This window comes from Glycine soja, chromosome 15, assembly GCF_004193775.1.
Source record: "Glycine soja cultivar W05 chromosome 15, ASM419377v2, whole genome shotgun sequence".
In the NCBI taxonomy this organism is placed as follows: Eukaryota; Viridiplantae; Streptophyta; class Magnoliopsida; order Fabales; family Fabaceae; genus Glycine; species Glycine soja.
In genome coordinates this window covers 10610786-10634666 of record NC_041016.1, presented here as the reverse complement: position 1 = coordinate 10634666, position 23881 = coordinate 10610786, and the positions used below count along the sequence as shown (strand labels likewise).

At 31.3% G+C, this 23881-nt stretch overlaps 3 protein-coding genes across 3 annotated transcripts; 2 read left to right on the top strand and 1 right to left on the bottom strand.

Annotated features, from left to right (window-relative positions):
- Positions 1 to 662: 662 nt before the first annotated feature.
- On the bottom strand, positions 663 to 2639 carry LOC114388663. Its single transcript, XM_028349273.1, has one exon. The coding sequence runs from the start codon at positions 2287 to 2289 to the stop codon at positions 1126 to 1128; it is 1164 nt and encodes a 387-aa protein (XP_028205074.1). The 5' UTR covers positions 2290 to 2639; the 3' UTR covers positions 663 to 1125.
- A 13287-nt stretch (positions 2640 to 15926) lies between these two features.
- LOC114385797 (tubulin beta chain-like) lies at positions 15927 to 18813 on the top strand. The gene is made up of 3 exons (XM_028345862.1): positions 15927 to 16423; positions 16607 to 16876; positions 17855 to 18813. The coding sequence occupies exons 1-3, from the start codon at positions 16030 to 16032 to the stop codon at positions 18529 to 18531; spliced, it is 1341 nt and encodes a 446-aa protein (XP_028201663.1). The 5' UTR covers positions 15927 to 16029; the 3' UTR covers positions 18532 to 18813.
- Positions 18814 to 21559: 2746 nt separating this feature from the next.
- LOC114386678 (putative germin-like protein 2-1) lies at positions 21560 to 23075 on the top strand. Its single transcript, XM_028346714.1, has 2 exons — positions 21560 to 21748; positions 22386 to 23075. Exons 1-2 carry the CDS (start codon positions 21637 to 21639, stop codon positions 22919 to 22921), a joined length of 648 nt encoding a protein of 215 aa, XP_028202515.1. The 5' UTR covers positions 21560 to 21636; the 3' UTR covers positions 22922 to 23075.
- The last annotated feature ends 806 nt before the right edge of the window (positions 23076 to 23881 follow it).

The window sequence follows — 23881 nt, the reverse complement described above, 5'->3', positions numbered from 1 at the left end:
TGTGTTATCAATTAATGCTCTTTTAATTAGTAAGTAATGAACTTATATTTTAAAAAGATGTGAATTTAATTTTTGTTCTCGTTGTTTTTATATGTCATATTTAAATCTTGAAGTTTGTCCTAACGTAATCAACCTTCGAAATCTAATTCACTCAAATTTTATTTTATTTTCCATAAAAAAATATGATGGGCTGAGTTTTCGTTGATAAAGACAATCTGAAGAGGATATTGTAAATAATTATCAAACCATAGTTCCCAAATTTTCTCGCTTGGGGATTCTTTTATTTACTTGTATAATGTCCCTATGTGAATGAAATAAGATACATTTTTTACTCTCTCTCTCTCTACTATATTATATTTATATACATCCTTTGGAATTTTATTTACGTTATTTCTAAGAATGCGTCATTATCTGTATTTTTTTTTCTCCCTTTCTCCGTAATAAAGACACAGGGAACAAACAAAAACGAAGAAACTTATGCCATGTTTGAATATTTTTAAAAGCTAACTTTGGAGGAATATCAATGTATCGGTGCATTGAAGTTCTTTTTTATTTGGAAATTTTACTATGGGTGAATAAAATGACAAAAAATTATGAATTTATCACTTCTCAAATCCATTTTATCCCTAGTTTTTTTTAAAAAATCTCAAACACGCTAAATATAATTTCATAGCCGTTTCCAATCTTATTTCCCAATCTAGAAGATATGTAACATTCTACACAACGGAATACAAAGGGGAATAAAGTCACCAGAAGTTCCATTCCTTCCTATCTGCATCTTCTAACCTTTTCAATCTTTTGCCATCCATCTAAAACAACGCATTAGAAGTTAACAACTGAACAAAACATATAGGACGCATCACACATAAGAATAACTAATTAACATCATAGACAAAGAAAGAATGTATGGACTGTGATTAGTATCTATCTATCTATAAATTTACATCTCAAAGTACAACGCATGAAGTTGGATTCCCAACAAATGGTTGGAGTTCCTATCATGGGAATAATCCTCTCCTCACTCCTCAGTCTTTTAGACCAACATGAATCTTTTACCAGCTGTGTATCTTCATCTAGAAACAAAGTGGGAAAAAAAAAAAGAAGTCAAAACAAAAACTTGTTCCATCAAGAGTTTGAAACAGAACACTTGATCATAGGCACATTCTGTGATCTCCATAGAATCCCAACTATCTTCATCAAGCAACACCATGTCATCAAAAGAACCAATGCTGGGAAGCGCCCCAAAAGAAGCCCAACAAGGGCAATAATCATAACTAAAACCATGGAAGAACCTGAATTCCCAACTCTTTCCACTCTCTTCTCATTATCATAGGAACAAGTGATTCCACAATCAAGTTTACTGTTACTTGACTTATTATCCCCATTCTCTTCCTCTACTTCAATTTCTAAAATTGGTAACTTTTCTTCCCCCACAGCGCTTGAAATTTCACTCCCTGACTCACCCTCATTGTGTTTATTCACCTCACCCTTTTTCTCTTTCTTAGACCCACGAAATTTCTTAGAAACAAGCTTCACCATCTTGGACCTAAACCTACCACTTCGGCTAGGTCTAATCTTGCATTCAGAAACATCTTCATCACATAAACACGGCTCCAAAACCTTCAATGCCACGTCACCAATTTCGCAACTAACACCCACTTCGTCGGTTGTTTCCACATCCTCAATTTCATCGATTGACAAACCCTTGTTGCTCAATTCCTCGGATTCAAATTCAATTCTTTCAACACGCTCCTTCATCCCAACCTTTTGGAACCACCATGATTCTGGAACAGAACACGAAACCACGACGCGCCGGCCTGCGTATTCGAGAAGCAGAAGGGAGAACGCCGACGCGGTGATTCCGACGGTGAGCCTCTCCACGCTCGCGACCAGAACCAACACCATCAGAATCTTCGCGACGAGAACGACAGCGTTCACACCCGACCGGGGAGAGCACTGGGCAATTCGATCCGGAGCCGAAACGGCGGTGTCGTTTTGTTGTATTGGAGTGGCTGGAAAGGTGGGGACGCGTGGCGGCGGAGAGGTGGCCGGAGAGGGAGGCGGCGGGGGAGGCGGATCGGTGGCGGAGAGGGATTTTGGCGGCGGCGGCGGCGGTGGTTTTTTGGAGCGGTGTTTTTGGAAGCGACTTCGGTTTTTGACGAAAAGGTCGATGAGGGAGGTGGGGAAGCCGGTCTCGACGACGAGGGAGCCGCCGCGTTTGGGCGATTGGAGATCGGCGACGATTTGGGAGATTCGGGGGACGCGGTTTTTCTTCCACGGAAACGGCATCGTCGTTTAAGGGAGAAGAAGAGTTGAAGAAACTTAAATTGAAACAAGTGAAAGAAAGGGTTTAGTTTAGTTTAAGGGTTAGGAATAATGGAACATTGGTTAGAAGGAAGGGAGAAAATAGAAAGTAACCGGTTTCCACGGAGAGAGAAAGGGGAAGAAACGAAGGCGCGTGACTCTCTGTGTGTGTGAATTAATTATAAAAGGAAGGGTTGTTGTGAGTTGAAAACTCCCCACTCCAGAATGCGACCTCTTTGGAGTTTTTGTACTACTACCATCTAATAAGTCTATACTACCAAACATTATTTTAATTATTCTTATTCTTTTTTTATAATTTTAAAAAATATATGTTATCTTGATTTTGATATGTCTTAGTCTTACTGAAGTATTAATTGATTTTAATTTGAGATAACACCCTTCGTTGTACGGCATTTATTGCTTGTTTTAATTGTCAGAATTATTTTTCATCTTAAAAATTAAAGTCAAGTTTGTACCGTGTAAGCTTGAGTTTAATTTTTAAGATGGATTATTGGTTATTTTAATTCTTGGACAATAACGTATTCATTCTTGAACGCGAGTAATATAACTAACATTTGTGATTTTTTGGAGTTAAAGAAAGATTTTCTTTTTTCAAATTGATATGTTTTGCCGTTGATTTTTATTTTTTAGTGAACGAGAATATGCGTGGTTATGTGGACTATTGATTCGTTTCTTGCATATATATTTTTTTTAGGAAGAGAAGGTGGGTTGGTTTTTTGTTTGGTGAAATAGGAAGACGAAACTAATAACAAGGTACCTCCTTGTGGTGTAACAGCATTTTACCAATCAATGGTGGAGGAATGTTTCTTGCCAAGCTATATATATTGGATTTGGCTGTTTAATATTTATATAATGTAATGAAAAATAAGTGCTTCAGTTTAATACAAACGGTGAGGAAGTATATATTTTGGTTTGAGGAGAAGGGTGTTGATAATATCATCCGTTACATTTAATTATGTACACATAAAACTTAAGTTATAACGTTGCTATGAACAGTGATGAACTAAGACGTTATATAATTTATTTTTTTAAGTTGTTATCAGTCTTCTCTTGTCTTTAATATTCAAAGATGATGTAGATTTTTCCCCCTGAATTTGAAAATAGAGTTTATGGACTTTTATATATATATATATATATATATATATATATATATATATATAAAATAACAATATCATATACATAAAGGTAGTTGTCATTATATCATTAAAAAAATAAATTAATATACATTTTCCTGAGACATAGGGTTCTTTTTTACCAAAAAAATATACTTTATTCATGAAAAACCTGTTATGGATGTGAGTTAGAACTTAGGAGTATTCTAAAATGAATGCAAGAAGCTCAAAATGTAATAGATTAATTTAATTAATAATATAAAAAAGTACGGTAACGATATTTTTTTTTAGATAGTAATGATATTAATTTTAAGAAATGTTCCTGTTATATTTATTATATAAATAAAAAAATGTTTATAAGATGTAAGAAGAGCAAGTGGACTGACATTCTCAAATATATGTTTAATAAAAAAATTCAAAATAACATGACATTAATTCATAATGCGTGACAGGCTTGTTATATTGACATTTTTTTTCTTATATGACAAAATGATTTTTATGAGGGCATGCTAGTTTTATTTGTTATATAGTTGTTTGAAGGCAACAAAAACAAATCTTACCTATATATATTATAAAGTTGATGAGCGTGTAACAATTAATTTATCAATCAAGAATGTGAAAGTACGTGGTGATCTTACCACAAATTACAAAGTGAAATTTCAAGGTTAATCCTAATTTGGATAAGCAACATCACAATTAAGTTTGTTATTGCAATTATTTGGCAATCTGATATGGACTTTCTTGTCACTTTATGAGCTGCGTAATTCAGCAACGCAACGCGTTCCTTTTCTATCTTCATGGCTTTATAATATGGATTATATCAATTTCCTCCATTCCAATTGGTTGCCAGTAAGAACTAGGAAATGTGAGGTTACATTTGTTAATTGGCAGAAAAACTATACAAATGTAACACACAGGAGCTGCCACAGTGAACTCCAACAACAACGCTATTCTTTTTATCTTCTTTTTCTTAAAGCTGTCTTTAGATATTGCATGATGTGATTGACTATATAATTCTTTCCACTACACAATGAACAATAGGTGTTGCCTTAATAATTGGAGCACATTAGATAATTGTTTAATGGGACCACTAGGCCATTTCCCTTGATCAAATTACATATTATAATGGATATATACTTTAGAATTAAAAGAAAAGAATATTGAAAACATGGATCAACCTGATATAAAATTATTTTAGTTTAATTTTAAATTTTAAATTTAAATTTTATATATGCAATTTACTTAGGGAGATAATATTGTTAATTACAGTATAGTAATAGTATTTTGATCATATATGTCTTGTAGAGAATATTTGTAATATATACTAAAAGAATTGGAAGAAAGGAGCATAAAAAAGGTTGACTTTTGGGGTCCCAAAAGTGGGATAAGACCCAAAGAGCTTGAAAAAAACTATGATTATGGCTGGGCGTGTGAGTGAGTGACAGTGGGGTTGGTGGGTATCCCAGGCACGCAGGCAGAGTTTCTTTGAACAAAGGAATCATTTTAAGACACAAACAAAGCCGAATAATTTAGCATGTTTTCTTGGATCTCATAATACAAAGCCTTATTTAGCACAACAATAGGTGATGTAAATGCAAAGTCAGAATCATTGGGGAACATTGGAACGAGAAGCACGTGGAATCATATGGAATTTGACTCTACTTGGTCTCGTGCTATGAGAAAGTGATACCTTGTCTACTCCTTTCATCCCCTACCTTATGTTTTGACTGATATTGTCTAAGCTCAATATAGAATATGCCATAGATTCACGCTTTAAAATCAGAGCTTCATTTTTTTATTTATTGCTTGTGTTGTATTAAGTTGTTCTTTTACCAATGAAATTCGCCACAGAATGTGAACTATTATTGGACTGAGAAAAAATTGATTCTCTGGTCATATCATATGGCCACCGGAATTCTACGTAGAACACGAGAGATTCTTGTACTAACTTAGTGATAATAAGTTAATAACATTAGTCAGTGTAATGTGTATTCAATATAAGTTAATGATTATCAACAATTACGTGGATCAACTGAGGAGAAGTTGTTATAGTAATCTTATTAGTTCGAACAGAATTATGTCCAATGAAACTTATATGTGGTCTAAACAAAAAAAATTAATAAGTTAATGATTTGTGAATGGATTTAATACATCAAAGTATTTGAGTGAAGTATTCAGCAGGGCAATAATCTACTTGTGAAGGACTCAAACAGAATATACTCTCCAATTTAGGAGGAAAAGAGAGACTATAACAGTGAAAGACCAATGTGGCATGAAGAAGGTGCCACTATTAATTATTGCATGTAGACATCAAATTTGAACAAATAAGACATGGCCTAATCCAAAAGGTATCCGAATCCAAAACATCATCAAGAAGATATGGAGTTTCCTTGACAGACCCGCCAATGGAAAACCCTTTTCAATTATTTTCCTTCCCTTCCAAATGTCATGCTTATGACCCGCATAGGTACCAAAATTGAATCAAATGATAAGTACTTAATTCTTATGAATTTGTGGAACAGAGATTTTTCCATCAATAGCTCTAAACTCTGTCTGCAGTTGCAGATCATGGCAAGGTTCAAACATTTCAAATCCTTAAAACTTATACTGGTTATTTTACTCTTATAATTCCAGCTAAGCCAGCTGATATTTTCTTTTACATTACTTTTGTCCCCACCAATAGTGAGGAAAATATAATGCAAACCCATTCACGAAATGACCATTTATTTTTAAAAAAATTCTATTAAAAAGCCGATAAAAACAATTGATTATTTCTTTGAAATAAACTAAATTAAATAGTATATTAATGTAAAAGCATAGTTGAGCCTCCTGTTTGAACTTTTCTTCCTTCGACCAATAGCATAGTGCTCTGCTCTTTCACCATTATAACTTCCTGACTTTATCTTCAATAAAAGCAGGAGTTTGCTTTTCAGAAAGCTGAAATAAGCATGCAATCAAATATATTTGTCCTAGGATCAACATATGAAATGTTTGTGGAGGAATGTTTCGGCTAAAAGGTGAAGCTGACTTGTCTAAATTCATTTGCTAATCACTAAAAATGTTCACATTTGACCCAAAATACCAATTATGTCATGACACATATCACCCTCTTCGCTGAGAATGTTGCCCAAATTTGTAATTTTTCGAATGCACATGTATAAATTGAGTGGGTAATGCATATTTCTTTAAGGCACTTTGGTTGGGGCTGGCTAATAAATATGTTAAAGCTAGCAACTTAAAAACTACTTATTTAACACGGAGAACAAACTAATGCTAATACTAGTAGAACACAAATTGATATAACAAATGACTTAAGCCACCATCAGCAGCAGAAGTACCTAGTGCACCAAATCAAGGTGACATGGTGGGTAGTTACAAATGTATAACAGCTTCTAGAAGAGTTGCTTAGGGTAGTTAAATCTGGCATAGGGAAAAGCTATATCAAGAAAGAAGTGAATTGTAGAGTTGGAGTTTTCATCCCTAAACTCAAAGGAAGGGATAGGTGCCTTATCTCTCACAGTGTGTCTCATTCTCATTCTTGTTTTTGAGTTTTATATCTTTTTCTCTTGAATCACCACATAAATTCTCCAATTTTCTTGAAAGATCCATCACAATTCAGCCGAGGAAGAAGAAAAAATCTCTGAACATCTTTACCCTTACACAAGAATAGAACGTTTGACCTCCCTACACAAGTTACTAAGTTAGTGAATGAACCACAATAATATCTGTTCCATCTATAGGAACTTGAGCCACATCAAATTAATGAGTATGTGTGTGTCTGAGTAGACAGGAAGCCAGGGATCAATAATGTATTTGGAATAAATTCATGGTGAGAAAAAATCAAATCAATTAATTTTTCATGGTGAAGCTGAAACAATATATAGTTGCTTCTACTTTTTCATGGTTTCAGCATGATTTTGTAGGGTTGAATCAATTCATGTCATTGTTACTCATTGTCAAAACAAAGCCTTTTCACTTTTCAGTTATCTTTTTTCTTCCACAAGTCAAAAATTGATTTGTTACCAATATCACCAACCATGAAAGAACGGGAAAAAAAAAATATCCCTTTTAACATTCACATCATGGACTAAAGAGCTGTCGCCAATAACTTATGTAAAGCTTTGCTTACCAAGCACGAGATTAAAAGCCTTTGTTCAATTCTGTAAATTCATAATAATGATTAAATTCAAAGTGTTAGAATACGTACTACAGTTATTATTGATTTATATTCATAAATATGTTAAATGCTGATTATACTCAAATGTATAGCTGGATGCCATTTATTTTAGTACTGGATCCGTTGTGGGGTGAGGGGGCAATGAGATGTTGCATATATAAACCTTCCCTCAACATATCTTATTCATTAGATGTAATTTGTCTGATGGTATTAGAAACTGATTCTCTGGTTCTGGTCAGTGGTCACTCTTCAATTGTTTTGAAGTGTTCTTATGGGCCACTCATGGTCCTTAATTAGCCATTACTAACCTTTGCAAGCGCCGAGCATTTAGCTTTGCTATATCTTCAGGGACTTCCATTCCTTCCTAAACACAGTTTTACAACCCCAAGTATTTTTGGTATGATCCACGGCTTTATAACGTAATTACATACTCAAAAATCTAAAATTCCTTATTAGACTAATGTTCCTGCACCCGTTGATGTTAGGGCTCAGTAGTACAAGTCAAGTATTTTAAATCATTACTAGATTGAATCAACAATTTTCACAAAACAAGATTCAGTAATTTGATTGTGTTGGAGGCCACTGAATCAGTCTTTTTAAAGTAGCGTCAGACTGTGGTTTGACCAATCAAACAAGATGCTATATTGCTCTTTAACCCCAAATTTCAATCTTCGTTACCTAACACAATAGCACACATTATCAATGCACGTCAATCATGCCCACTAACTAATATACCAAGCTAATTAACAATTATTTTATCTTGTTATTTAAGCCTCCATAGTTAATTCTTCAACCCAAAAAAAAAAAAAAAAAAAGCTCTCATTAGAATTGATGAGACAAAATACAGGACAGGGACATCTTTAATCTCATAATTAATGCAAATTGGTTGGTTATAGTCACAAAATAATTCTAATATTTCTATTCTTCAAGACATTGTAGAAATGTTGGCCATAGGATAATGTTCCTTGTGAATAGAGAATTAGGCATGGAGGTATGATATTTTTCTTTAAGAGGTGCCACACGTAGATGTCTCGTTGTTGAGGGGGCAAGATGGGCACACTCGCAAGCAAAGTTTGAAGATCTTCAATGCCCATCTTTAGGGACACTAGCAAACACACCGAACCAATTAATAATAATAATAAAAATAGAACTTCCATTTAAAGTTAGCTTGATAATGGAAACTGTGAGCGTCCATCTAGTTTTCTTTTCTAGTCTGTGTCCAGAATCATCTTATTTTCTAGATTCATGCATGCAGGATTCGATTTATTTCGTTTTCTTTTCAAGAAGCAATTCAATGTTTTGTGTCTGATGGAACCTAATTCTACAAGAAGCGAAATGTTGTAACTTTTTCTTTCATCATTGTATCACGTTCCCCATAAAAAAAATATTGAGTTAATTTAACAACTTTTAAATTTTATTTTTATTCAACTTTTGAACCATTTTTACTCTGCATAACCTTATAGTGGTTTGACAGATAACTTGCTATGGTAATACTACTACGGATGAGAGACTTGAAAGGGACCGAATAATGAATATTAAGTACTAATTATTTTTGGAACGATCGAAAATACTGAAGTGACACGTTTTAAATGTAAATTATGAGTTGTTTTCCCTGATAGAGAAACTTAGATGTCACGTTATAACAATTTGTCTTTATTTATCACTATAAAAAAAATTGTCTTTATATGATTGAATTTTTCACTATTAAAATCAAATAACATTTTAGTATGCCTTTTCTTTTTTAAAGCATATAATTTCACGTTATTTAATATTTTTAAAATCTTTTAAGATATTAATTCTTAAAATCAAGATATTTTTAAAATCAAATAACATTTTAGTATGTGTTTTCTTTTCTTTTCTTGAATCACCTTGTGATGTGAAAAAAAAACATAAAAAAAGAGAAAAAAGAGTTATCAGGAATATTTTTTCACATCACACATGGTGATTCAAGAGAAAAAAAAAACATAAGAAAATAAAGAAATAAATAAATTTTAAAAAATGACAAATTCTATCAACATTTTAATAATAAGTTAATCTTATCAAGTTAAGATATATTTTTTCATGATATTTCAGTTTTTAGTTGTCATGTAAGCTTAGACATTAAAGATTACGGACAAACCGCGAGACTGAAATGTCACAATTTTTACATATTCAAGTAAAAAAAATAATTTTCCATTTTTCAGCAACTAATATATCAATCAAATATCATGAACAAATTTGAATATTTACTCTTTTCATTTCTTTCTTCTCTCATTTCTACACAAGCAAAGATAGTCACTTTTTAATTTCTCACTCATTTCTCTTCCTATTTACCTATTTCCCATCCATTTTATCGCAATCAAAAGAGAAAATGGAGAAGTAAAACAGATAACAAAGAAATTAAAAAAAAAAAAAAGAGAAAGAAAGAGGGTGGAGAGACTTGGATAATCAATCACTCGCTATAAATGTTTTTTTTTTGGTAATGGGCCGTTCTAATGAATTCACTCACGACATTTTTTAATAATGGAACGAAGAAAACAAAAGGAAGAAATTCTTTTACAAACGCAAGAAAGGGAATCTCATAGGCTCATAGCATCCGCAAGTAGCACAATCTATTTTTTTAATGAAAAGTTTAGGTAACTTTTGAGTTCCAAAAGCTTATGATGATCAAAATATGTTTCCGGTCCTTAATAACAAAATAAACCTTCGTTGGTAGTAATATATTCCTCATTCCTGGAAGTGGCGTGTATTAAGTTTTTCTATGGAAAAAAAAAAATTGATTGTCATCATTAATTAGATGTTTTGAATAAGACTGCACATATGACATATCCGTTATTTTCTGTGTTATGGTAGTATTTTTCTTTTTACGCTACCACTCTTTGGGTAATAGTAATATGGTATCATACTCACTTTGACTATTAAGGAATTAATTCGGTGATGTTCTATAGCAGCGTTAAACCTCTGGCATGAAAAAAAGAAAAAGCAAATATTCATGATTGCATAAATGCATAATGTTCGTCTATTCAACTTATTTCAAATCACAATTATTTTATTGCTATATTTTGAAAAACTTTAAAACCATTAATTACTTCCCAAAATTTAAACCGAAAGAAACAGGGATTTCAAAACTCTGAATAGGCTTTTGGGCTTGGCTATATATTTTCCAAACTGTGGTTGCATGAAGTCAAAGGGAGGAGCCTGTATTACATTTTATGATTTTAATTTGACTTTACCTACTCTAAAGTCTTGAGGGTAATGGTAACCTTAATATGCTTGAAAATTGAATTTTGGATGAAAAAAGGGAGAGGAAGATATATTCTTTTTAGTAAATACTTCTTAATTTTATAGTGTTTATTAATTTTTTATAAATATTACCGTATGCAATTTTTTTAATTTAAAAAAATGTTTACTTTTAAAAAATATTTTATACATATATTTTTATATATTTTAGTGATAAATTAAATTCATTACAAATAAAACTTATCCAACCCCTCGTGACTCCACGACATTGAAAGGTTGGATCCAAAAATTGGAGAAATCGGTGACAGCTGGGTTGGGCTATAAGGCCATCAATTCTCACCGGCCCACCTCACTCCAATCAACACTCATTCAACTGCCGTTTTTAATATCCCACTCCTTAATTATTATTTTTTATTTGGTACCAACTTAAACTTAATTAGGAATTTAGATTATCCGTACCTCAAGGAATTTTACTTTTTTATTGTCTTTTCATGTGTTGTTCAGTTTTGATGATTTTTAAAATTAAATATTAACAAAATTGTTATGCATTATTATTTTAATAGAGTAATACAGGAACATCAAAAAAAAAAAAACAGAAAAAACAGGTCCATACTTCAAGACATGTTAATAAATTTTGATTCTTTAAATAGATTATAAAACTAATTGTGGATGGCAAATGAATACATGTCTTTTTTAACAAATTCAATGTTTTGACGTCTAAACTATACTCATTTAGATCTCACTCCATAATTTTTATTCAATTATAATTCAAATTGAAATATTCATATGAAAAAAATTAAAATAATGCCCACTTAAGTTTGGCTCTGTTTTTATTCGAAAAAACTCTCCCATCTCGATTCTCGTACCATTATATTTGTCCATCATCAACTAACTACTCATTCATCTCGCGCGCGATTTTTTTTTTTTATAATTTATAAAAAACAAAATTGAAAGTATATTGTTCAGTCCGTTCTACAAAAACTACACTCTAGGTTAAAAAATAAATAGCGACTCGAATACAACCCATTTAAAGTTATTTAGTTTAGTTTAAAACCTCATAAAATTATTTAGTTTAGATTTTATTTTCAGTGATTTATGATTTTTGTAATATCAATGACATTTCCTTAAAATGGAGAAAAATATTCCCACAATTTTTTTTTTCTTAAATTAAAAGTCTTTCATCAACTAGTGTAATCTGTAAAGGATAATGCAGGGAATAAATTTATTTCTAAAGGAAATTGAAACAAATTAAATAAAGTTAATTCACACTCTTAATCAACTTGAATTAGTTTTTTCTGAGTCTAAAAAAAGTAGTTTAGAATGCCTCTTATATATGTTTTTATAAAAAAATACCCTTATTGTTAGTCGTTTCTTCGAGTTTAATACATAATAAATAAAGTATATTAATATTATAAGCCCTTTGGAAATCAAAGTTTGTCGTAGATTATTTTTAGATCTTACTTATAAAAATTAAAGCAATAATTATTTAGTTATGAGAAAGATCAGAAGAATTAAAATTAATAAAATATATCTTTTTAATGTTATGAATAATTGAAAAAAACTATTATTTTTAATGTTGCCTAACTTATTCCAAATAAATCTTAAAAACCTTATTCCAAAGAAAAAAAGTTACTGCAATTAACAGCTTACCATGGTCACACTATTATTATTAGAATCTATGATCTCGAGTATGTCATCTAAACTTTTTTTGTTTTATCACTAATGCATCTGCAGTGGTTCAAAATGTTATATAAATAATTATGTGAGTTATAAAAAAATAAAACTCTTTTATAAAAAAATTATAAATTTAAATACTGCAGCATTAATTAAATTAACTAAATTTCTTGATATCTATAAATTAATTAGTTCTTATAAGAAGCACGAAGTACTTAATTTCAGAATTCATTTGTAATCACCTAGCTCTCCTTATATCTCAGAAAGGTCACAGACAAAGCACCATTTCTCACAAAAAAAAAAGAAGCCATCCTCATTTAATAATAGAAATATAGAATGATTACAAGCAATGCATGTTATATTTCAGGAGACACCGCAACAGAAAGAGAAACGGCAACCCTAATAGAAAAATGTTACATGAACACCAATCTAGAAAAAAAAAATATAGAAAAAAATATAGACTTAATATAACTTATGATATGATAAAAAAAATGTGGTTAAAAATATTTATTTATAGTTGATATTATTGATAGTAATAACAAAGGCAGAGATGGTAACGATTTTTTTTTTATCAAATGCGGATAATTTTTTTTTTATTTGGGGTCGATTTTAAATTTTCATCAAAGATGAGATAGGTGATAACAAGTATTTTGTGTTAGATATAGTACCATTTACTACAGTTTATTGTTTTTTTTTAAATAGTTATTTTTGTCTCTCAATGTGTAATTGATTGACAAATGCGTCTTTGAAAGATGAAAATACAAAATTGTCAAATGGAATGCAAGGTTGTTGTAGTCTCTAAGTCAGTTAGAGATACAATTCTACGTTCCGCAAGTAATAAACCTTTATACTAGTTTTTTTTTTTGAATTAACGTCTCTATTAGTTTGAGCATTATTATATTTTTTATTTAAATTTATTTGCGTTCTTTATTTGTTAATAACTGTTTTTCATTTCATTCATATTATGTATAGTAAGTGTTGTCTCGAGTGGAAGCATGGAAGGTTTATCCATGAGATTCTTTTATATTTGAGGTATATATATATATATATATATATATATACATTTTATTGATTAAGGAAAAAAATTTATAATTTTACTTTAGTTCTATCTAGTTTAAATTTTCTCTCAGACTTTCTTTTAAAAAAATAGTTGATTATATTATTTTTTAAAAATAAATATAAATAAATTTGGTCATGCAGCTTGTTGTGTTTTTCTACTCAAAACACTTGACATATTAATTTCAATCTAAATATTAGAATACTTAAGTTAGAATTGAGATATAGAATAATTTTAAAGATTAAAAGTGAGAAATTTATTAAAAATTTGATAAAATTATAAAATATAAGATAAAGTTTTTTTAATGGTAAAGATTAAGGTTTGACGAGAAAATAAAAATAATAATAATAATATATATATTAAAAGACAATTCAAAAATATATTGCATAAATACTGAATGAATAGCAGTAAATTACAAACACATAATAATAATAATAATAAGAAGAAGAAGAAGAAGAAGAAGTTACAATCTATTATTAACGTTAAGATACATTTGTCATACTTTTTATATTTTGAGAGACTAAATTTTGTATTTTCATCTTGTAGGGACGTATTTGTTAGTAGAATAAAAAAAATATTATGAAAAATATGTTCCTATATTAGCAATCCACGTTGACAATCATTTCAGTGACAAATTTATTCTTCTGTGTCACGTAGACGACTTTATTAACGGTGACGAACATAAGTTAATGACAAAATATATTTGTAATACTTTTTATATTTTCATCTTTCAGGGATACATTTGTCAGCGAATTGCATATTGAGGGACAAAAGTGACTATTTATCTTTTTTTTTTATATTTGAAGTCGTAAAAATTTTAACGATTTTAGTTTTTTTTTATAACTTCAAACTTGTATATGTTTTTTTTATCTTGTGACTTTAAAGTCGTAAGTTTAATTGTTTTTTTAAATTTATATTTTATGACTTTGAAGTCACATTTTTTTAGGATTTTTATTTAGTTGTATTTTCTTTTGTTTTGCTTTCAATTTTTTTTAAAATATAAATAATTTTATTTATTTAATTATTAAACAAATATGTTTATTTTTATTTGTTATTATTTTTATTTAATATCTTGTATATATTTTTTTATATCATTTTATTTAATATGTTATATATTTTTCTAATATTATTTTATTTAAAATATTTATATAGTTTTTGAATATTGTTTTATTTAATATATTTTGTTTATATAAAAGTTAGATAATTTTTTAATAATGTTATTGAATTTGATTATATTTGTATGAAATAAAAAGACTAACATAATTTTTTTAATATATTTTTTTGAATATTTGTTTTATTTTAAATACTTATTTTTTTTAAAAAAATAAAATTTAAAACAAATATTAAAATATTTTGTTACTAATATTAACTTATAACTTATGAAATAATATTATTTATTTTGTACAAAAGAATTTAGTATTAATAACATGTAATAATTTAGTAATAATAGTAGTTGTTAAATTAAAAAAAACAAAATTCATTAATATAAAATAAATAATACAAATTAAAGAAAAACATAAAAAATATAAATTATATTAGTAGCTACTTATTTTTATAGACAATTACTACGATTATATAAAAAAATATATAATTGTTATTTAAATATCAAAGATTTTTAAATTAAAATATTTTATATTATTTATTTCATTTACAAAATAAATCAAATTCAATAACATTATTAAAAAATTACCTAAATTTTAAATATACAAAATATATTAAATAAAAAATGTTAAAAAATTATATAAAATAGTATTAAAAAAATATATAACATATTAAATAAAATCATATAAAAATATATACAATATATTTAATAAAATTAATAACAAGTAAGCATAAAAATATTTATTTAAGAAATAAATAAATAAAATTATTTATATATTTTTTTAAATTGAAAGAAAAATAAAAGAAAATACAACTAAATAATAAATCCTAAAAAAATTACAACTTCAAAATCATAAAATATTAAAAAAACAATTAAACTTATAACTTTAAAGTTGTAAGATAAAAAAAATATATACGATTTTGAAATTATAAATAAAAAAAATATGTTACAATTAAATAAATAATAAATCTTAATAGGATTTGTAACTTAGAAATGATAACACCTATTACTTATTTCATTTTCTTTGGTAATTTAAAATCCACCTCAGATGAAAAAAAAAATTGCCCTCTTTGGATTAAAAAAAATGGTAACGGTTCCAGAACAGTGTCGTTTCGTCTTTTTGGTTCCTTATCACAGTTGCACAGCTCAGCACACCACCAAAAAATATCATTTAAAAAACATTCGCTCTCTTCCCAAAACACCCTCAAAACATTCCATAATTACTAAACAGGACCACCCTTCAAATTATCCCCCACCTTCAAAGCATTGACCCTCTTCATTCATTTTCATTCCAAAAACACACACACACACAAATTCTCAAACCCAAATCCCAAGTCTCCTAAAACCCTAATTCGCAGTGAAAATGAGAGAAATCTTGCACATCCAGGGAGGGCAATGCGGTAACCAGATCGGAGCGAAGTTCTGGGAGGTGATATGCGACGAGCACGGCATCGACCACACCGGAAAGTACAGCGGCGACTCCGAGCTCCAATTGGAGCGCATCAATGTTTATTACAATGAAGCCAGCGGCGGAAGGTACGTTCCACGCGCCGTCCTCATGGATCTGGAGCCCGGCACCATGGACTCCGTCAGATCCGGCCCCTACGGCCAGATCTTCCGCCCCGACAACTTCGTCTTTGGCCAGTCCGGCGCCGGCAACAACTGGGCCAAAGGTCACTACACCGAAGGCGCCGAGCTCATCGACTCCGTCCTCGACGTCGTACGCAAAGAAGCCGAGAATTGCGACTGCTTGCAAGGTATAACCAATTAGAATAACTATCTTGAATGAGAGCGTTTTTAGCTGTCATTCTTCAACTAAAGTATTTTTCGATCTATGTACATTGCGTAAGTTAAATCTACTGTTTGGTTACTAATTTTGATTGATTTGATTGGATTGTTGTGGTTTTGATGGGATTGGAATGGTGATGATGACGTGGCAGGGTTTCAAGTGTGCCATTCGCTTGGTGGAGGAACGGGTTCCGGCATGGGGACGCTTCTGATCTCGAAGATTCGGGAGGAGTATCCGGATCGGATGATGTTGACTTTTTCCGTGTTTCCTTCTCCCAAGGTTTCTGATACCGTTGTGGAGCCTTACAATGCTACTCTTTCTGTTCACCAGCTTGTTGAGAATGCTGATGAGTGTATGGTTTTGGACAATGAGGCTCTCTATGACATCTGTTTCAGGACTCTCAAGCTCGCTACGCCCACGTGTAAATTTCTGCTTTCTCTTTTTAATTGGTGTTTTTGTTATTGTGGTTGTTCTGTTTGTTGCTGTTTGCTGCAGATGAACGGTTGAATTGTTGAGTAATTGTTGGTGTAATTGTCTGGTTTTGCTTTGAATTTCACAATTTAACTTAGGGTTTAGGTTCTGTAAGCTTGGAGCCTTGGATGAATAATGTTGAGTAATATTTGTCAGTGTAAGGATTGTTTTATTTGTTTACTTTGATAAATTTCTCCATAAGTATTTAGAGAAGAAAATAAGAAGGAAAAATAAAATAAGCTTTTCCTAAAGCTAAAATTAACTTATGCATAAGTTAAATCAACTTTTGAAAAAACTAAATGAGAGAGATCTACGATAAATTAGCTTATAATGGGGGAACTTTATTTCATTTTATCTTTTTTTCCCCCTTGTATAATTGTTTATGGAGAAGTTTATTCAAGTAGAGCTGAACTGTCATTGTGTTGGTGGGGCCATGGGGGGATTCAAGTGGGGTTAGGTCTTGTGTCTTGCTAGTTGCTGGTGAGTGGTGGTGTTCAGCTTCTGCTATCAATTTGGTTTTCAGTCCCTTTCTCTAAATGGAATGTGGTCACTTTATTGATATTTTTTTGAGATTTGTATTGAAGATGTTAAAAGAACTAATGTAAAGAAAATTGAGTTTTGTTTGGGGATGACATTTTAAAAGTGGGTTATAAGAAGAATTGATTTTATTTGAATAATAAAATAAAATCATCTTGAATTTTATGTTTTGTTGGTTCCTTCACCTAAAACAATTTTTACTCCCACCTGAAAAGCTAAAATAATTTAGTTCTTAATCAATTCTACTCACGGCTGGATTGATTTTAAGAACTCCAAAAATTACCTAGACAACTATTGTTAGTTTACGAATAAATTCTTTTGGGCCTTAAACAAATAGGACATTAGTTGGAAGTTCATTTTAACAATTTTTTTTTTCTTGTTTTGATTACAGTTGGTGACCTTAACCACCTGATATCTGCCACCATGAGTGGAGTTACTTGTTGTCTACGTTTCCCTGGGCAACTGAACTCTGATCTTCGCAAGCTTGCTGTTAATCTTATCCCATTCCCCCGGCTCCATTTCTTCATGGTTGGGTTTGCACCCTTGACATCAAGAGGATCCCAGCAGTACCGGGCTTTGACTGTTCCCGAATTGACTCAGCAAATGTGGGATGCTAAGAACATGATGTGTGCTGCTGATCCTCGTCATGGTCGTTATTTGACTGCTTCGGCCATGTTCCGTGGTAAGATGAGCACAAAGGAGGTGGATGAACAGATGATCAATGTGCAAAACAAGAACTCCTCATACTTTGTCGAGTGGATACCTAACAATGTGAAGTCCAGCGTGTGTGATATCCCACCTAAGGGTCTTAAAATGGCATCCACTTTTATTGGTAACTCGACCTCAATCCAGGAGATGTTCAGGAGAGTCAGTGAGCAGTTCACGGCCATGTTCAGGCGCAAGGCTTTCTTGCACTGGTACACCGGGGAAGGAATGGACGAAATGGAATTCACCGAGGCTGAGAGTAACATGAACGATCTTGTTGCTGAGTATCAGCAATACCAGGATGCTACTGCTGATGAGGAGGAGTATGAGGAAGAGGAGGAAGAAGAGGAGATTGGTGCTTAAGGCATCTCTCTTATTTGTCAAAAATTGTTTCAAATATCAATATGGGTTGGCTTTGAACGAGTGGTGTAAGTTTAAAATTGTGATGCAGTCAAATTAGATTGACTCGTTAATGTGTATGCTTATTGTTGATTGTTGACATTGTATAAACTGGGTTTTGTTGACAATGCTTATGTTCTTGAGAGATCAAGTCTTGGATTGTTTGTAAGAGTTAATGACTGGTCCTCTTTTTTTCTCCCCTTTTGATAATTTGATTATATAGTAAGTTGCCTCTGAATTAAACAATAATAATGTTTTTTTGGGTTTCTTTTTTTTTGTTGAATTGACATGCTGTTACCAACGGTTGAAGCTCCGATGATACGTGCCTGGTCCCTGTTGGGCAAGCTTTGGCAGACTAATGAAATGTTGCAGTTATAATCAATGACTAGTAAGAATAAAATGAAGACGATTACTATCATAGTTGTTGATATTTGAAATGCTATTTTGAACGAACATATGGAGGAAGAAGAAGAAGAACATATGGAGGAAGAAGAAGAAGAAGAAAGACGCAAGGCAAGTTGTGATTGTAACTTGCAAGGCTACAGTAGATAATCGTGAAACCCGTGGCTTCATTTATTGGCCTCGTCAAGTTGTGATTGTAAAGGCTACAAAAGATGGTGCCATTATCAAGCCACAGGGGCAGGTCACTGGGAGTTAGTCTCTGAAATTGTATGGGTGGAATATTTTGCTTTTTGAAATTATAAAAGCCTTTTAGTTTTTTATTTTATAGAACAGACTTTTTTGTTTTGTTTTTTTTTTGGGTTAACTTTACTCTTTATTATGGCCAATATTCACCCGTTTTATCATTTTTTATGGTTCCTTTTTAGAAAATTTTGTTTAAGGTGAAGTATGGTGGGGGTTGGTTTGTCAAATTCTTGTTTATTTTTTTTGTATATAACATTAGAGCCTGAAATCATGAAGATAAATCAGAAATATGCAATTTTAATTCAACCATTTGTTAGTATTTTATTCATATTTTTTATATAAAAATACTTGATATCTTTTTCTTTTTTTTACATAACTATAACGTCCATCATTTTATGCAGTGAAAAAAAAGTCCATCATTTTATATAACAGCTTACTGCGTAAGTAATCCGAGAGATTTAAATTAACAAGAAGGATACATATATTATGCTAATTTGTTTATTTTTTGAAAGGATACATTATGCTGATATATTATTTTTGTTGTTGAATGTCTTATGCTGTTAGTATATGAATTGAAAGAAATTTGTCTAATATCAATAAAGGAAAGAATATTGAATGAAATTTCATTAAACTTAAAAAAAATGTAAACATTTTATCCTAAAGTGACGGTCAGCTTTAAGAGTGGGTGAGTTGCAATCTGTTCTTGCTGGTCCACAACGAGCTGTCCAGTATTGTCTTTGCAAAAGACGTATGAAGTAGGTCCATTTCGTGCAAGCTCATTTTCAGGGTAATTCTTTTTTTTTTTTTTCTTCTCTTCCTATCCTTTTATCTTTTTAGAAATTAATTTCTGAAACACATTTTTAACATATTTATTTTATAAATTGATAGATCATAGATGTTTTTAAAATATATTTTTTTAAAATTCATTTGATATATTTTGGAAACTATTTTTCTGAAAATATTAAAATTTTAGTTTCTGTAAAAGTTAAAACTTTTAACTCTTTGAAAAACTTATTTCGGCAAGAAAGGGTAGCAAACATGTGTTCACCAGATCTTGGTTTCCGTTCATCATCATCATCATCATCTCTTGAAAAATAATTGGTTGGGCAAAGGGGGTGTAGAATGAAAAAGGTAAAATGAGAAGGAGAGATAAAAAAAAGAAAAAAAAAAAGAAAAAAAGACACACCTAGGAAATATCCTTGGCATCCGCATAATTAGAAGTGGGGCATAGAATTAAAATTGGGAAGGGCCAAACGTAACTTTCAGAATACGAAATTTCCTTTCCCTTTAAATTTTATGCTCAGCCCGCACGTGTGTACATCACTTTTTCTTTTTTGGTGAAAACCTTGCACTGGCAGCGCAGCCTCAGGTTTTTGGGTTCTCCCTTTGTAATTATCTCTATATAAATTAGAATAATTATATTAAATAAAATATTTTTAGAATTATTGATTAATTGATAATGTTTATAAGCCATTAAAATTAAGCATCTACAAATTACGAAAATAAATCTCAAAACGTCTCCATGTACATGTTTCAGATGATAGCAAAATGTTTCAGACCTTCTCATACATTCATATCTTCAATAAAACGTACAGAAAGAACCTTCAAATAGACAGACCTTGCGCAATTAAGCCCAAAGTAATAAAAATCAAGAAAACATTAAATATTGTTATGAGAGAATTTTATTGTGTTTTATCTTTACTAATTGTATTTCTAAGTTCTAACCTGCAAGCCCTTTTTTCCCTCCTTTTTCTGACTACCATTGATTGCATGTTGTACCAAATAAAATCTATTAAAACATGAAATGTATCTCCTCGAATAGTTACACTTGATCTTAGCCAAAAGGTCGACAAAGTAATACCAAAAAAAGAAATTTTCTCGAATACGTACAACAGCTCCAACCCCAAATAGATACGGTTGTCATTCATTTAGAATACACAATAATACCCTTATTTTTATTCGCCACTCACATTCTACTTTTAGAATGTTCTTTACAAATGGAAGAGTTAGCTGTTTCAATTAAATTTAATTAATCAATTAATTAGATTCTTTTGTAAATGACTAGCCGAATGGCAGCATCGCCGGCATTATTATCCATAGGAAGAGATTCCTCTACACAGTACACACGCTAGCTTGAGCAAAACCAATCACTAATGTTTTTCTTACCACTTCAAAGATGACCAATTATGTTCTGTTTATTTTTTTATAGAAAAAAATATTATTGAAACCAATGTTAGCATGACATGACCAATTCCGTTCTTAATTAGGGCGGCATATTTGTTTCTATACATTGGTTTATAAATAGGCCTTAATGCAATGCCATATTCATCCACCAATAACCAATTAATGCTAAACACACATTGCTAGCACACACATATTCTCGTCACTTACAAACTCCACTAGGGCTTTCTGCGTTCTTGTCAAATGGCTAATCTCTCGTTGTTGCTGGCAGTTTTGGCTCTTTCACTTTCAGTTGCTTTAGCAGCTGATAATAGTGCTCTCCAAGATTTCTGTGTGGCAGACCCAAAAGGGCAAGGTATAGCAAATGCATATGCATGCACGTACTATATATTGTCCTTAGTGACACTTATCTTCGCATTTTATTTTAAATTCTAAATTTTGTATATTCTTGCAACTCGGCATAAATAAAAGGAAGACAAGATTATTTTTCAGTCTTGCATATTTAAGAGAATTGCAGGCAAGAAATTCATAAATTATGACATTTTTTATTATATAAAATTAGGTATTGAACCGAGCTTAAATGTTTTGTGATCAAATAACTATATATCTTATGAGTAAATAATACTAACTATTCTTTTAGTTTCGTAAAATTACATAATTTTTTAAAATATTTACAATAACTTCTCTTGTAAGAAAAATGTTTTTTAAATAATCAAGAGTGAGTTTAGTTAGTGTAATCTATAAGAGTGATGTCAGTGTATATATATATATTTTTTAAATTAAGAGAGTTAATATAGAAGTAGATAAAAGCATAAAAAAATTGTATGATTTTATAAAATATCAAGGATAATTAGTGGAATTTACTCTAATTTATCCCAAAAGTTTGAGTAACTATAACATGACTCCGCCCTTTAGTGTAAAGTTTATAATTTATACACAGAGAGAAGTGCAAAAGATTATAACATTTGTGTCCATTGATCAAATTATGGCAGTGCTGGTGAACGGTTTCGCATGCAAGGATCCAAAACTTGTTGAAGCAAACGACTTCTTCTTCAGTGGTCTTCACATAGCAGGCAACACCACAAACCCTAATGGGTCAAAAGTGACACCAGCCTTCGCAACTCAGCTTCCAGGGTTGAACACTCTCGGCATCTCCATGGCTCGCATTGACTATGTTCCATGGGGCATTAACCCTCCTCACACGCACCCTCGCGCCACCGAGGTTTTAACCGTTCTGGATGGTACCTTAGAAGTTGGATTCGTCACTTCCAACCCCGAAAACCGCCACTTCAGGAAGGTCTTACAGAAGGGTGATGTGTTTGTGTTCCCCACAGGACTTGTGCATTACCAGAGAAATGTTGGGTATGACAATGCTGTGGCCATTGCAGCTCTTAGCAGCCAGAATCCAGGACTCATCACCGTTGCTAATGCGGTGTTCGGGGCTACGCCGGATATAGATGGAGACGTTCTTGTTAAGGCTTTCCATTTGGACAAGGCTATCGTCAGTTATCTACAGTCAAAGTTCTAGACAAGAACATGGGAGAGAGATTTAGAATTTGATTAATTTATTGCTTACTATGTGCTGTGTAGTTTTTATGCATTTTCTCCGTTTGTATGCTTTATTTTTTGTTGGCCTTTTTGTGTTAAGATCTATCACTTGATTAATTTATAGAATTTGGTGTTAATAAGTTTATATTGTTAACTGAATATTAACCTTGTGGTCTTTCCCATGCAGTCATAAATTAGTTTTAATTTCATCAGGATCATGTTGGCTCTTAGACAGTTTGAATTTCTAACAGTACCCCTTGGTTACTTTTGCATTAATAATATCAGAATATTCACTTCACAAATTCAAGAAAACTAAATAGTACTGCTCAATAGAAAAATTTCTTCAACTACAATTTTCCTATCTTCAATTCCAATTGGAATCAACTGTTTTCCTGATTATAAATCGTATCAAATATTCTCATATTTCTTTTTTTGTAGAAAACCATATTGCTCATCATATGTGGTTTAATTTGAACCAAATATCCAAGATATGATTCGTGCATTTTTAGCCTCCCATGTTTGAAGTTTCTGGGTGGCAACAGGAGCTGAACTTTGTTAAAAAAAAAGAGCTGAACTGGACTCATCAAGATGCCCCAAAAATTCCTTTCCTTTCTCAAACATTTTGAATTGAAACTGCTAACTAAAATAATTCTTCTCATTGAATCGAGTGATGAAATTTTATCTAGACATTATTAATCGAGAGGAACGAATTAATTCCCACCAAACAAAATTTCGAGGATCCAACCACATAGCAAACCCAAAAAGAAAATTGGGTTGGTGAGCACAAACAAGATGCAAAAGCTCCTAGCTAGAGCACAACGAGAGATGTGAACTTTTAGATTTTAGAACTCAAGATCTGGTACATTATCAAAATTGTTATACAAGGAAACTTTGCCTATAACTAATATAAGAGAATATTGTAGAGAAATTATGGGGAAGC